At 38.9% G+C, this 15,440-nt stretch overlaps 1 protein-coding gene across 8 annotated transcripts in view; it reads left to right on the plus strand.

Annotated features, from left to right (window-relative positions):
• TRAK1 (trafficking kinesin protein 1) overlaps positions 1–15,440 on the plus strand; it is a 136,099-nt gene that overhangs the window by 111,393 nt on the left and 9,266 nt on the right. For 4 of the 8 annotated variants that reach the window (XM_039524010.1, XM_039524007.1, XM_039524005.1 and 1 more), the window contains 3 exons: positions 653–889; positions 1,551–1,867; positions 6,462–6,791. In XM_039524010.1, coding sequence (XP_039379944.1) covers positions 653–889; positions 1,551–1,867; positions 6,462–6,791 — 884 coding nt within the window. The remainder of the gene's footprint in view (positions 1–652; positions 890–1,550; positions 1,868–6,461; positions 6,792–15,440) is intronic. The other 4 variants (XM_039524011.1, XM_039524013.1, XM_039524009.1 and 1 more) reach the window with 1 other exon arrangement.

Here is a 15,440-nt window from a genome sequence, read left to right on the forward strand (position 1 = left end):
TCCCGATTAATTATTATACCCTTGCAATCTAACTGTGGAAAATGGAAGCTGGGGTGGGGGGGTGGAATGAAAGGAGAGGCTCCATAAGTGTGTAGTCTGAGTGCTGGTTGAACCATGTGGTGGGGCCTCTTGTGACATGCCACCTGCGGTAGAACAGGTTTATTTTTTTAATCTCTCAAAACTTCCCCCCTTATTTAACTCTTGAATGAAAACAGTTATAAAGTCAGGAGGACTATGGAAAAAGAGAAAGAGAACTTTAAAAGTAAGTCAGAATTGAGGCTTACCAGCCTTGACAGCATTTCTCTACTGACTTGCTGCATCCTCTCCCTGCATATGAAATAAACTATTTTAAAAAAAAGACAAGGTTACAATAGGCCAAGACCTAATGTTTCAAAATTGAATTGTACTTCAGAATTTATGAGAGAATGTTACATAGTTTGGCTTGAATGTTGTTTTGGCACAAATCATGTTTTGGAAACTTGACTATTGCAAGTATCAGACCCAAAGTATGTTAGGAAAGGTGTCAAGACTGGATGTGTAACTGTGATATAATTGATCAATACTGAGCCATGCCTGTTTCTCTGATATTCAGTGTTTTAAGGCACAGTTTTTCTTGGTGTTGTGGTTACTGACTGTCCGTGTATTTTATCAGTCACCAGAAGCGGGTCTTTGAGACTGTGAGAAACATAAACCAGGTTGTCAAGCAGAGATCCCTGACTCCGTCTCCAATGAATATCCCAGGATCTAACCAGTCTTCTGCAATGAACTCAGTCATTTCTAGCTGTACCAGCACTCCACGTTCCAGTTTCTATGGGGGAGACATCTCCAACAATGTGATAGACAACAAGACCAATAGCATCATTCTAGAAACAGAATCCTCTGACGTTGGGTCAGTACTACCTAGCTAGGCTGCACTATTGTTTTCTAATATATATGAGGCAGGCAAAGCATTTAAATGTTTCTCTCTCTTTCCTTTAAATCATTTGTCACAGTTAACATAATGGCCTACATTTTATAAAGTTACTAGATGGTGTGCATCAATGTTTGAGCACTCAACTTGAGACAGCATGATAAAGGGAGCCTGATTTTCAGTGCAACAGAATGAGGCATCTAAAATGACTAGTCACTTTTGAAAATGCAAGCAAACATTCTTAACAAATGACCAGTTTGATTTGACATGTGAGAGGTTTGTTCTACATGCAGTTACAGCTAACTCTCTTGATCCTAAAGAAGGTGAAGGTGACTTCTAAAAACTTGTAAGTAAAACTAGTCAGGGCCTTGCTTTTCATTCAGTATTTGTTTTTCCCCAGAATGCTTTACAACACAGAGCATACTTTCTAGTAAAATGCTTATTATTAAAACAGTTCCTAAAACAAGAATTGGAAACCATTTTAAAGACAAGTGTGTCCTCTCAGACTTCACTGTAAGATTAGCATATTTGAGATGTGACAGGTGTAAAACGGTGGTGGTGGTTGAATGCCTGGGAAATAGTAGATGAATTTTAAGCTGTTTTAAGCTTTTTTCTTTCTTTTTTTTCCTGTTGTATTTAGAAATGAAGACAAGAATAAGAAGCCTGGAACTCCGGGGACACCTGGTTCTAGTGACTTGGAGACAGCTCTTCGAAGGCTGTCCCTTCGGCGAGAGAATTACCTCTTAGAGCGGAGGTTCTTTGAAGAAGAGCAGGAAAGGAAGTTGCGGGAACTGGCGGAGAAGGGTGAACTCCATAGTGGTTCCATTACACCAACAGAAAGCATCATGTCATTGGGAACTCACTCCAGGTTTTCAGAATTCACTGGATATTCAGGAATGTCCATCAGCAGTCGCTCCTACCTGCCAGAGAAGCTTCAGATTGTGAAGCCCCTTGAAGGTGAAAATAAAGGGCCTCGGCCTTTATCTGTTCTTCTTAGTGACTCTCTGTGGTCTCTTATCCATCACCGGAAAGCAGGAAATCTCTGTAATACGTACTCTTTTTACTTTAGAGATAGTCATCCTCGTTGTTGGTTTGAACTCTTTTAAAACTAAAATAAATTTCCCCATAAGCCTTAAAAGAAGGTTAATTGCATAAAAACATAAATCACACCACACAGAGTATAGTCAAGAACACATAGTTCAAAATACTTCAGTAGAGCCGACATATAACTGAACTGAATCCTACTACTAATGTTTCATGCATATCATGTATGCATAGAGTATTGGGGTGTTGCAGGGGAGTTGTGACAGTATCTAAATTCATCAGAGCAGACCTGGGGAGCATCAGACCCAATCCTGAAAACAGGTATGCATGTTAATATTTTTATTCTCACAAGTAGTCCTGTTGGTTTTGATGAAACTGCTGACATGAGTAAGTAAGTGTTTGCAGGATTGAGTCTCAACATTTTTATCTCTGGGCCTGAATTCAAAAACTGTAAAGGCTTTGGTCTCACATGTAAATGACTTGTTAGATCTCAGCCAAGCTACTTATATTTCTCCCCATCAAAAAACAAAGCAAGGTAATTGGTGGTCTGTACTCAGGACTAGAATATCAGTGTTGTTGCTTTTCAGGGCTTAAAGCACGTTTCCATCAATTGTTGTGTGTGCCTGGCTCTGTTGAATGCTTCCAGTTTTCATCAGCTGTTTTGCCATAGTGTGATTTCATGTGTGCAGTTATGTAAATCCTGTTATGAGCCTCCCTTCTGCCTAGTGTTTTTGTTCTTTGTTTTTGTGGTTTTTGTTTTTTACGGAACTGTACTATTTCATGGAATGGTCCATGCACATTTTAATTTCACCAGTGAACTTGCAGCATTTCCTTTAAAAATAAAATTAATGAATCTTCAAGCAGCGTTTCTCAGACAGAGCATTTCTCATGATTATTTTCAGTGGAGATAAAGCTTATTTTTTTCCGGGAAGAAATTGTCATGCTGCACCTGCTCAGATGACTCTATAGCCATAGTACTTAAGGTATCCTCTTTTTATGTGGTATCATTTCTGTTTCCATGATTGCTTTCATATAGTAACCATTTGAAGTTCTTGTATTGCTTTTAGAAAAGGGATGTTCAAACTTCACTTAACACATATATTGGTTGCTAACATTGTAATAGGTTTCTGTCATCCAGCTATATCCTTGCTTTTTCTTTCAATAAACTCTTTCAGTCTTCATGATCTTTCTATCTGTCTGTCTTTTTAATTTTCTCAGACTTGCTCCATGTTCTTCTTTGAGAGGGAGCATGCTGTGAGGGGAGCAGGGAAGGGGTATTGTTCTTACCAGATCATTGTCTTTCCCTTGAAATTTCTTGAACATTTTCAGCACATTTTTCATAGTTCATTAGTAACAGGCTTATATCTCTGTCCATTTTCTAAGTTTAATTATATACCATCTTTTAAAAAATAAGTGATTGGGATTCCACCTACCATTCAGATTAGATTCTTCTCCTTTACATTTTTTTCTTTAAATTTGGAAAAAAAATATAGATCATTATTTTGGAGCAAATAAGTATTGAATATTTTTTCCCTGCCTAACATAAGTGTAATTCACTATATCTTTACCGAATTTTGTTATTCAGTAGTTATTAGTGTGTTTTTATCTTAAGGGTATATGTGCCATAGAAATCCAAACAAATTACAGTCAATGCTTTGTTAATCACTTCAAATTTAGGTGATTTCTATTCCTTTGAAACAATGTTGTAAATCATATAGTGGATTACACTTAGTGGTGAAGACATTATTCCCATTCTCCAATTCCCTTTAATCAGGTGTGGTTAAAAAGGGAAAAGTGGCTTTGTTACATGTTTAGACAATAGTGGGGCTATCTCTTTGCATTGCATCAGATTGTTCGTTTTTGGTTCATCTTTTTTTTTTTTTCTTAATCCAGTTTCCTTAGTTTTCTGTATCCATAGCATCTTGCACCATAAGTGCCACAAATCCACTGAGAATATGCATTCATGGCTCTGTCATTCATTATCCATCTATCAGTGATGGCACCTTCATGGTGTTTCCTGGCTTTCCTTAGCCCACACATTACATAGATCAAATTGCTTCTAAGCTTTGATCTTCCCCAATGAATTTGTGAACAGTTACGCATGTGAATAAAGCAAATAAAATTTCAGTTCTCCTCAGTGATTCTGCAGTCTAATTGTTCTGCTCCATAGTTCCACTTCCTCTGATTTTCCTTCTGATAATTTATAATTTACAAGAATTTGGTGTAGCAGATGCTTCTTAAAGCAGCACTGCTTTCCATGCTTTTGAATGACGGATTGGTCTTAAAACAATTTTCTGCATTTGCAATAATTTTTCAAGAAAAAAATTGAATCCAGAACATTATTACTTTTCACTTTTTTAAAAACGTATAATGAAGGAGATACAACATACCACTGTGTAGCACATCACAATGCAGATGTAGCTGAAACTTCCTCCTGTGTGCAGTGAAGTTTACCTGGCTTTGACTTTTGCGATTTTTGAAATATGCTGTGATATTATACATTGCAAATAGAAACACGAGGGTTTGGAATGAAAGTAAAGTTGTCGGGGGTGAATATATCACCATGGCAAAGATCTCATTTTGCTCACTGACTGCTTTCTTTCTACAATGTTGCTACAAGATGTGGATTTTGGTGAGGTCTGAAGTGAAACGGGTATTTCTCTTCAAAAGTTTGAACATAAGGAGTGAATAGGAGTCAAGGAGTCAACCTGTATAGAATTGTACAATAGCACGTACAGAGAGATTTTGGTTTCTGTCATTTGCTTTCTGAAACATCCTGTAGGGTGTTTGTGGCTTTTGATAAAAAACACACCAATATTTGAACCTCTATTATCCATCTCTTGCAATAGAATCTGCACAAAGATAAACTTATGTGGAACAGCACAGTAATAAATGTTACTTTTCTTTGTCCATAAACTATTTATTTTCAAATGGTCACATTCATCCTAGTGCAGAGGGCCGCCCCAAGGCCAGTGTGCAATTTAGATCTGATGTAGTCCATCAAACAAGAGACTTAGCTAGAGCATAAGCATTTTGCTGGCCCTCTGTACCAGGGTCAGTTTAATCCAACATGTGTATCTTTGTCAGTACTGCAATACTTGAATGATTCTATTATTGATTTTCTGTGATATAAGCTGAAAATGTTGATTTCAAAACACAGTGGGTTAGATTCATTCCTGGGACAACTCATTTATTTCAGTAGTGCTAAACCAAGAATAAATAATGGCCCATTCTTTTTACATTCACTATTCCCAAAAGTCCAGTTACTATCCAAAATATATTTTATGTAGTTTGTTATTATTGATGTAAAGTAATAATTTATTCTGTGGGTATTTTCAGACACATGACATTAATTTATGTAAGACAACCCCTCCACAATATTATAGTCTGCTAGGTTTTTCATGTAAAAGACGAAGTAACTGAAAATTGATAGTCTTAAGTACCACCTGGAAACCAAACACACTATTTATTGCACTGTATCACATTGAATAAACATCATGTTCTGGTAAGAAGAATTGAATAATTTTCTTGCTTGTGTGAACAGGAATGTTCTCAAGTATGTCACCAGCATGGGATCTGAAGCAAATTACCTCCATTTTTTTCTAGACATTATAAAAGAGTAATTGATGTAGGCTGATCAGAGTACAGCTTGAGTTCTTTGATTTTGTTGTAGGGTTTAATCCTACTCCCAATGAAATCAGTGCTAAATCGTCCACTGATTTCAGGGGGTGCAGGACCAGGTCCATAACCAGAACTCCTGGACTGATGTGTACGCTGATGAATTGCTCTTGCTGGCTCATTGTCTCATGTTTCATTGCTCTCCTTTTAAAATGTACCTTTTTCACACTCAAAATGTTACTTCCCAGGGATGAAATTGCAGGTATAGTAGAGTAGGCTTATGTACTAGTGCATTCCAGTAGTATAGAGGCTCAGATAGAGGCTGTAAAAATACCTAGAACCGATAAACAAATCATTAGTGTTTTCTTCCTTCCTTTAAACTTGAATTGATATAATTTTCTAGCATCCTCTATATAATTGTTCTCCTTCCATTAGTCACCAGTAGTAAATTCTAGTGTGTGTTGATTTCAGCCTTCTTAGGGCAGAAATCTTTGGTGTCCATTTTTCTGACTTTGCCCATTTTGGTAATTAGTATGCTATTTAAATGTATATTCTCTTCAATTCTGTATGGTTAGTCCCAGAGTGCATCTCTGAAAGGAGGATGCCACTACCTACCCTCTTTACAATATGGAAGATTTGGCCCACTGGCTTTGTCTAGTGTTTATGTCAATGCTTTATTTGGTTGTTTTGGGACAATCTAAAAGCCATAATTCTGTGGTGTTGTACAATCCAAGAACTAAAGACCAAATCCTGGAAGCATGGAGCAAATGGCAAAGCTTCAGTAGGGATTGAACCCTAGATGAGTGAAATGAGAATATCCAGATGTTCAGCTGAGAGAAATACTCAGGCTTGCTTGCTGATTTTGTTTTGTTTTTTCTTCCTCTTAAAGGTTCAGCCACTCTGCATCATTGGCAGCAGCTAGCTCAGCCTCACCTGGGGGGAATCTTAGACCCAAGGCCTGGGGTTGTCACTAAGGGCTTCAGAACTCTGGACCTCGACCTGGATGAAGTGTATTGCCTTAATGATTATGAAGAAGATGAGACAGGTGACATTTCTTACAAGGGCCTAACTACCTCGACGCCAATTCAGCACACACAGACCTCAGGTGAGAGGTCACAAGCACAAGTGACTGTTTCAGACAGCAAGAATAATCCAAGCCAGTCTCAGGCTTTCACAGAGGAGATGCAGGAGTCCACGACTGCCGATGATGAGGGGTCTGGTGAGGGAACCTCATTAAGTCCAGTAAAATTGACATCTTTACAGGATATTGATTACTGGGCTGTTCTCACATCTTTCCAGAGCATCATCCATAGTGTCACTTTGTGTGTAGCTTCTGCACATTAGTGCGTGTGGTAATTAAAATATGCCCAGTCTAACAATAGTTCAAAATGTTTTTCTTTAACAAATCTTCTAATTTCTTTTACATTTTTTAAGGCACCTGGTTAATTTTTCCTTTTTAGTTCGATAAGAGAAGGCTGCTAAAAAGAAGTGGTTCATTCAAATGATTAAAAGAGAGACTGGAGTTTGTGATATGTATATGTACACACACTCTCTCTCTCTCTCTCTCTCTCTCTATATATATATATATATATACACACACACACACACACACACTGCATTCTATGTGTCTATATAATATTTTTCTAGACATTCAAAAAGGATAATGCCACATTCCTTTAATTCTTGTTTAGAAAAAGCTGGATTCTACAAGGCTAAATGTTGAAAAAAGTGCATCTAAGTTATATTTGTGAAACCAATAGATGTGTCTTCACTTAAAATTAAGCAAAGGAATTCTCCAAATTGAGTGTCCAATTACCTTAAATACACATTTCTTAAAATTTAGCCCATAAAGATTTTTGTCATCCAGCTAAGAATTCAAGGTATTTTGTATGTGGAAGATACAGTAATCACACCTGATTTTCCTTACAAACACCAGTTTTTCCCTTCCACTAAACCACTCCCAAATTCTATCCTTGGGACTGAAAGCAACAATGAATACGTTAAATGACTCAAAATACTGTTTCATACACTGGACATTGTGAGCTATGTCACAGTTTGTGGCTACACAGAGGTTACAAATTGTCTTGCAATGTAGGTATATTGAAATTTATCTTAAAACAGATTTAAGTTTGGAAGGAAAGAGTAATTTTGTATCTGACACTTCACTTGTTTTATGGTTTCATATTAATCATTATTCTTTATCAGTGGCAAACCCAGCCAATACTGAGGTTTCCATGAGAACTAATTTGTGTATATCTAGTCATTTTTACAAATTCCATCTCCAACTCCTCCAAATGACACAGCTTTCAGTATAGCCTGTTCTGTCCTACTGTGGAGGACCTAATGGCATCAGTGGATCACAGCCAGATTTGCAGTCGCTCTGGATCTCATTCAAGTGAAGGGGTGAGAGATTGCAGCATTCCTTTTTTCTGCATTGGAATGATTCATCACTTTGGAAGCTACCAACTACCTCTTATGCTGTTAGATGACTGGAATGCAGACTTTACATTGCCAACACGTTGTCATTATTGTACTATTGTTATAGAGCCTTATAACCACTCCCATCTCTTAACAAATGTGGATGAAACAGGAAGCTGATGTCAGGTGAAGCTTTGGTATGACTCCTCATGCTTCTTAGAGCATATCTGTCTGACCTCAGCAATCATGAGTTATATATCTTTTACCACAGTTTCCTTTTCAAGAAAAAGAAATTGCTGGAGAAAAAGCTCCTGCAATGAGGCAGAAGTAAACCCTGAAAGACTGGATAAGCAATGTCTTGTGTAAGCAAGAGGGTTATAACAGGCACTCTGGTTCCTTAATGAAAGGGCCTGATGAATGAGCATTCTCTTCAAGCGCTAATAGCTAGGTTCAAGAGCGCAAATAAGGCTGATGCTTTCTGGTAGTGCTGAAGATGTCTTACGGCCAAAAAAAAGAAGGACAGTGCAATTTGCCTCCTATCTGGATGATGGCTTGGGACATAAATCTCTGCTGACTAAAGGGTGGCTGATCTTTGTTTTTAAGATTTTTCTCTCAAGGTTTGAGAACTGCAGCAAATGTAAATGCTTTGAATAACTTCGGCACACGGGACTGGAGTAATATTCGTGGTCATGGTATTAAGATTTTTCAGTACAAATTGAGCCCCTGACCCTGCAATTTGCAATATATGGATGAACTGATGTGCTCACAGAGCACTCCAGGTTACATGTGGGCACAGCCTTCTGCATTGTAAATTGCACAATCAGATTCTCTGTGAAATATGTATTCTCTTACATGGAGATTTTCAACATAATTGAAATAGTGAAAATATTAAAGGGGTACTCTCAAGTTAAAGCCCATACATTTTAAAAAATAGCCTTATATGTGCCAGTAATACCTGAGATTATTAAAACTGAAAGCACTTAAACGTCTATTTTTTTTCACCTTTTATACTGTTTCTTTCCTTTTTTTAAAAAAAAAACATTCATTGTACCAGACTAATCAGTTTCAGTTTGTAGTCAGATTGTCTGGTTCAGGTACACGGACAATGCTCTTTCGCTGAAAATTCAGAACCACTAAAGAATGTTTCATTGAAATAAAGGCTGATTAGAAGTGCTCTATACTGCATATACTGTAAATAATTGGTTAATAGGAAAAGTGCCAGTAGATGGCATTCAAGAATATGTAGCATAGTTCCTGGGATAAGTAACTTGTGCAACAAAATCACCTTAAATATATTTCTGTACATTCTTTATTAAAAGCCTCATTTTGGGTCTAAAGCTTGACAGAATCCTTTTACGAGACAGAAGGCATTTTCAGATGGAGACTTCCTTACATAGGTCCTATGCTAGCAAATGACTTAATATACTTTAAGTATGTAAATAGTGAGTAGTATGCAGTTAACAGGACTACTTATTATTAAAGTTAAGTGCATATTTAACTGTAGGCTGATTCAGAGTCATAGGGATTGATCCTGCAGCTCTTCATTTGCATGAGCTCCAGGGCCGGCTCCAGGCACCAGCTGAGCAAGCTCGTGCTTGGGGCGGCAGATTCTATGGGGCAGCATTTTCTGTTGTTGTTCACTGCTCGGCAGGGCAGCCCATGTCCTTCCCTCCCCGCTGACCGAAGCGGCGCAGAGCCCTCCTGGCAGGCAGCGCGGCGGTTGGGGCCGCGTGGCAAGCGCCCTGCTGAAGTGCTGGCCGCCCCCCTTCTCTCTCTCCCCCCCACTCCCTCCCCTTCCCCCCCCGCTAGACCGGGCGCGCACTCTGCAGCACAGGGAGTCCCCCTGCACCCTGGCTTCAGCAGCCCTGTAGGGTTTTTTGTTTTGTTTCCCCCACCGCTTTGCTGGTTACGCTGTTGTTTCTCCCCCCCCGCTTTGCTGCTCCAGCCGCTTTTTTTTGTGTTGTCCTCTCGCCCGGCTTTTGCCGCCCAGCCACACTGTGTTCCCCACCTGCTTTGCTGCTGCAGCTGCCATTTTTTTTTTGTTTTCCCCTGCTTTGCCGCTCCAGCCGCACCAATTTTTGTTTTGTGTCCCACCTTTTTTTTTTTTTTTTTGCTGCTTTTTTTTTTTTTTTTTTCCCTTTTTTTTTATTTTTTATTTTTTTTTTGCTCGGAGCGGCAAAAAAGCCAGAGCTGGCCCTGATGAGGTTACTTGTGTGAAGAAGGATTCCAGGATCAGGCCCATGCACTCATTTCTTTTTTAAAACTTGACATCTAAAGGTAGAGAGAAGGGGAGTTTTTCGAAACAAGTGCCTAAAATGGTGGAAGTACATAATGAATGCCTTAAATCTGGTTGTTTTTAGGAAGACTAATATATACCTACAAGAGATTATTAGCAATGTATGGAAAAGGAATAAAAATATGCTAATATCTATTTAAAACAAGATGTTGATGCACATTTATATTATCTTCTCTAAGACGGTATAAATATTTGAAAGGCAGTTTTGTAAAAGGAAGAGTTGTCAATATTAATTTTTGCTTATTGCTGTTAAAAGTACACCTTTTCCTCGATTTAATGCTGTCCTTGGGAGCCAAAAAATCTTACTGCGTTATAGGTAAAACTGCGTTATATCAAACTTGCTTTGATCCACCAGAGTGCACAGCCCCGCCCCTCCGGAGCGCTGCTTTACCACGTTATATCCAAATTCATGTTATATCGGGTCACGTTATATTGAGGTAGGGGTGCATTACAGTTTGACTCAAATATCCTAGCCTGCCTACAGTCAAGTAGAAGCCAGATTAATGATTGAAAAATGTGAAACCACTTCATTTCTGTACTCTGTGGTTATATATTTTGTGACAAGCAGACCTCAGTCAATAAAAGCCTAGAAAAATCATACCCACATAAATAGTGTTTGATACCAGTACCCTTGTTGAACTAATGTATCTGCTTCCATTACAGGCCATTCATTTGAACAATTGCTCACTCATTAAACCCATCCTTGCTCAGTTATGTTATGTTTTAGTCTTTGTTTTTAATGCAAGGTATAGTTAAGGTGTTATGTAATACACATAAGAAATCATTGATATACCATCGTAGGCATTGTTAAGATGTGTTTTGTTTGTTTGGTTTTTTGTTTGGTGGTTTTTACTATAAAACCCGTTAATAGTAACCAAGTAAAATAACATTACTAATATTGAGTCTTTGACTCCGTCTCTCCACCAAAGCCAGGTAATTCTGTCCTCCCTCCTCTAGTGTCTAAGGATTTTAACTCATGAAAGCTTGCTGTTCAGAGAGCCATTCATTGCTCAAGCACAGAACGGAGGGTAGAGAAGAAGCTCCAGAACATCACTTTTGAAGAGGGATGGAGGTAGAAGTACCTTGCTTGCCCTCTTGTAGACACTTGCCTGTGGATCAGTCAGGGTTATGTCCTCTGAACAGCAGAGAGACCCAGCTAATCGGAACATGTGATATCAGCCCCTTTATAAAGGCTGGTTCTGGCAGACTATCCCTGATTTTTGACTCCAGCAGACATAACTAGGCTGCCTGAGGTAGGCTTTCAGCTGTTAACTTCCCCTTTCTGGTCCTGTTTCCTATCAGCAGAATTAGTCTGCTATAGATTCACCAACAACAGAGAAGGTAAAGCTCAGTGGAGGGGACCTTTCTTGCTCCGTGCTAAAGCTGCCATCTTTCGTTGTCCAGGAGAATAAGCCTGTTGTAGGAAGTACCTGAAACATCCACACTGCTGTGCTGTGTGCCACTTGATGACACAGATGATGTTTTTTGCCAGGCTGTCTAGGCTCAAGCATTTCTCCTCCCCTGGGGGGTATGTTAATGATGACACACTAATAATGGATGCAGGGCCCTTGGACTCCATATTTCGTATCAAAATAGCATGATTGAAGAAAAGATGCCCTCGCAGGGGACTTGCATTATTAGTCCTCCTTCCTTCCTTCCCATCCCTCTAAAGCAGCCATGACTTTTATTTCACTGCAGCAATAAAAGAAATATTTAATGCTTTAAACACTTACAGCACCAAAGAGATCAGCTAGTTCCTCTCAACTACAGTTCACCCTCCCATCCCTGCTTCCAGCCAACCCCTGCTAAAGAAGGCAAAGGGGAATGTGGCTTAAAACCCTAAAGGGGGCAAGTGTCCTTTTGAAGAAGAGTAGTGATGGAGGTGATCCCACACTCTAATCAAAGACAAGGGACTAGATCCTTTCCTCAGCACAAGCCCACATACAAAATGCTGGACAGAATGGCTCACTCCAGCTTTTAAAAAACACAAACCTAGTCTCTAAGGCCTCCGAGATGTCATATGGCCATCCAAGACTTTGAGTCACCCCTCCAATTCCTCCACCTATTTCAGGGGGACTATAGATCTGATGAGAGAAATATTCTGCAGTGCAATGATATACAATGCATTCCAATCAGTGCAGCCTCTCACAAGATCAGTCAACATCCTTGGCATAATGGAGAAAAAGAGTCTGGACCCAATATTATATGTTAATATATTTCTGTTAATTTCAGCAATTTTTTTTCCATTTCTTCCACTAACCAAATTTGTCCTGTGCTCTGTGGGTGAGGCAGGCCCTGGGCACAGAGGGGCTGTAAAACCAGATTAAATGGCCAATTGAGTATTACCCTAGCATTGGGAGCATGGCCAGAATGTCTCTGCACTGTGCTGTATCTGGCTGACAGAATGGCCCCTTGAGGCTGTGGGTAGCCTGGTTGTACCTGAAACAGGCCTGAGCTGCTCTAAATTGCACTGATTGGTCTAAAATCACTTTCGCCCCTCAAGAGAATTTCTTGTCTTTAAAAAAAACAAAAACAAAAAACAAATAGTGTTTTGCACAATTTCTGTTTTCATCCTACTGTGAATTTTTGTTGCTAATTATTAATGTCTTTTTAAAAAGGATTATTAATAAAAGTACATAGATGGTCAGGAGCTTTAGCCAGGTGTCCCTGTAATGAAACGTATATAAAACAGACTGAGGCAGGATTCTGAAGATACTCTGCCACCCATCAGCATTGCAGATATTTTCCTCCTCTTAAATATAGTTGGCTTTTTTATCTTGATCATTTGATGACTTCTGCAGAAAAGTATTGTTTTAAACGTAACAGGCCGGATCCTCAGCTAGTGTAAAACTACGTAGTCCCCGTGAGTTCCACACCAATTTACATCAGCTCAGGATCTGACCCTTGTTCTGTAGGATGGTTTGCTTAGGAATAAGTCTTTTGTTTGCATTTCCTGAACTTTGGGAAGTACTGATCATTTACAATGATGGGTTCTTACTCTCTTCATATTATGTTCAAAGGATGGAAAATGCTACCGCAATCTGATAGACTTCTTTGTTGACTGATGGAGGATGAAGCTGGTCCACGTTCTCCTAGTGGTATTTTGGAGGGTTAAATCTATAGCTTTGAATACCGATTTCTCTTTAATCATTTTGATGTATCCCTTACTATTGGGATCAGTGACTTCTGTACTTTTAGCAGCCTTTTCCTATCTCACAGACTCATTCATTACGAGTTTTGCTTTTGCTAATGCAGCTATATCTTCAGTGTGCCCATTGCAAATCTGAGGGGAAGCACAACTGGTGTCTTCTTCAGTGACTACTGCAATCAATAGGGGAGGGAAATACAATTACTGTTCTGTATCCATGTGCATAATTGGGCTGGGCTCACAATCTCAAACCAGCATTGCATTGTTCTGTTTTTATTCATCATCTAGCAAGAACTGGTTTATCTCTGCTTTGTCTGTCCTTTGATGTTTTCACCAAATAACTTTTTTTTCATGTCTGTTGTTTGAGATCTTTCTCCAGCTTTTATTTTAATTTTTCACAATATGCACAGAATCATGATTGCTAGGCTGTGCCCACTTATACAGTAGATAAATACATTGCTCACCCTAATCTCTAAAGCAATGGGATTCCTGAACCGCCATAATTATCATCTGTGGAGGTGAAGTAAAGCTGATTGCCTTTTTATTTATTTATTATTATTTTTATAAATACCATACTAACAACCAAACTTCCTAACAAGACACACCCCAGTGTGTTTAACCAAAAACATTATATTCCATTAGTACATGGCACTATTTCCTATTATTAAAAAGATGGAGAGGCTAGCTTCATAGTGAATCACCTGTCATGTGCTTAGACACTTGTTTCTGTTTTCACCTTTCACTTTGCCCATGCTTTCTCTCGCACCTTATAACCTGTTGATCTCCTCCTTTCTTTAAGGGCTGTCTGGCTGCACATGAGTATTTGAGCTGTAATATTTTTCAAATGAAAGAGGAAATACAGCCATAATCAGAACCTGCCTTGCTCATTTCTGAGAATCTCTGGAAGTTCTGAATGGTGTGTGGTGTCTGTTCAAGGCAATCTATCAAGCAGTCACATACTGCAACAGTAAAATGTGGCCTAGTCAGGAAATTCCTCAGAGGGCTTGGGTGGCGGGGAATCACACGCATGTTTTATTGTGCATGTTGTTTTGGCCACCACTAATTTTTAAAAGCTCAGATAGTAAATAAGAGCCTATGCAATCATGATATCTTTGATTATAGTATTTAACTTCTTTGGTTGTTCCTCAAGCTTCTCAGATGCATGGCTCCTAAACTTTCTGATTAGTTTGCAATGGAATATATTCCACAGCTGCATTTTATAGCAAATAAAAAATAAATAAATAACCCCCACACAACATACCAATCTGCTAAGAACTTAAGTACATCATCTTAACCACTTAATGTTTCTTTTCCCTACAAACCAGATCACCTCCTTTCCCAGATTATCTATACTGTCATCAGAATGTAAGAGCTGACATTTTTACAGTGAAGTAACCATTGGCGGTACCAAAATGTTTTTCTGTACCTGTCACAACATATACTTATGAATAATCAAAAATTGCTATCTACTGCGGCTGTGGATATTATGCCTTAAAAAACAAGGAAATGTCTCAGATGTACAGTAGTGGATCCAAAATTTTAAAATTATCCTGTCTGTGGATTTGAAAGTCAGATAGAGAGGAGTCACAGTACATCCTGAAACTTACTAGTAAGGGTTTCTGTAGCTTTAGCCTACATAGCATAGCTGGATCCATTACTGAAATGAAAGGTAATGGGGATGCCTTTGCCTGGATCAATCCAGAAGCTGAATTGCAAGAGTGTTCAGGATGTTGTAGATGTTCTGAAACCTTGTCTGCACTGGGAATGTTTTCCTATAATTCCCACTGTTGCTACCACTGTCCAAGGGTGTTGGTGGTGGTGGCGGCAGCTGGCATTTTAAGTACTGTATCATCTGAACCTCTTTGATAGTACCAGTGAAACTAGACTGGTGAAAGTAATGGTGGGAAAATTTAGCAACTATTTTATTATTGTCAGAATAAACTTAGACTTGTGGAGATTGGTTTGCAGAATGGATGCCAATTCCAATAACCCAGTAAGCTTGTATA

This window comes from Mauremys reevesii, linkage group 2, assembly GCF_016161935.1.
Source record: "Mauremys reevesii isolate NIE-2019 linkage group 2, ASM1616193v1, whole genome shotgun sequence".
Classification (NCBI taxonomy): domain Eukaryota; kingdom Metazoa; phylum Chordata; order Testudines; family Geoemydidae; genus Mauremys; species Mauremys reevesii.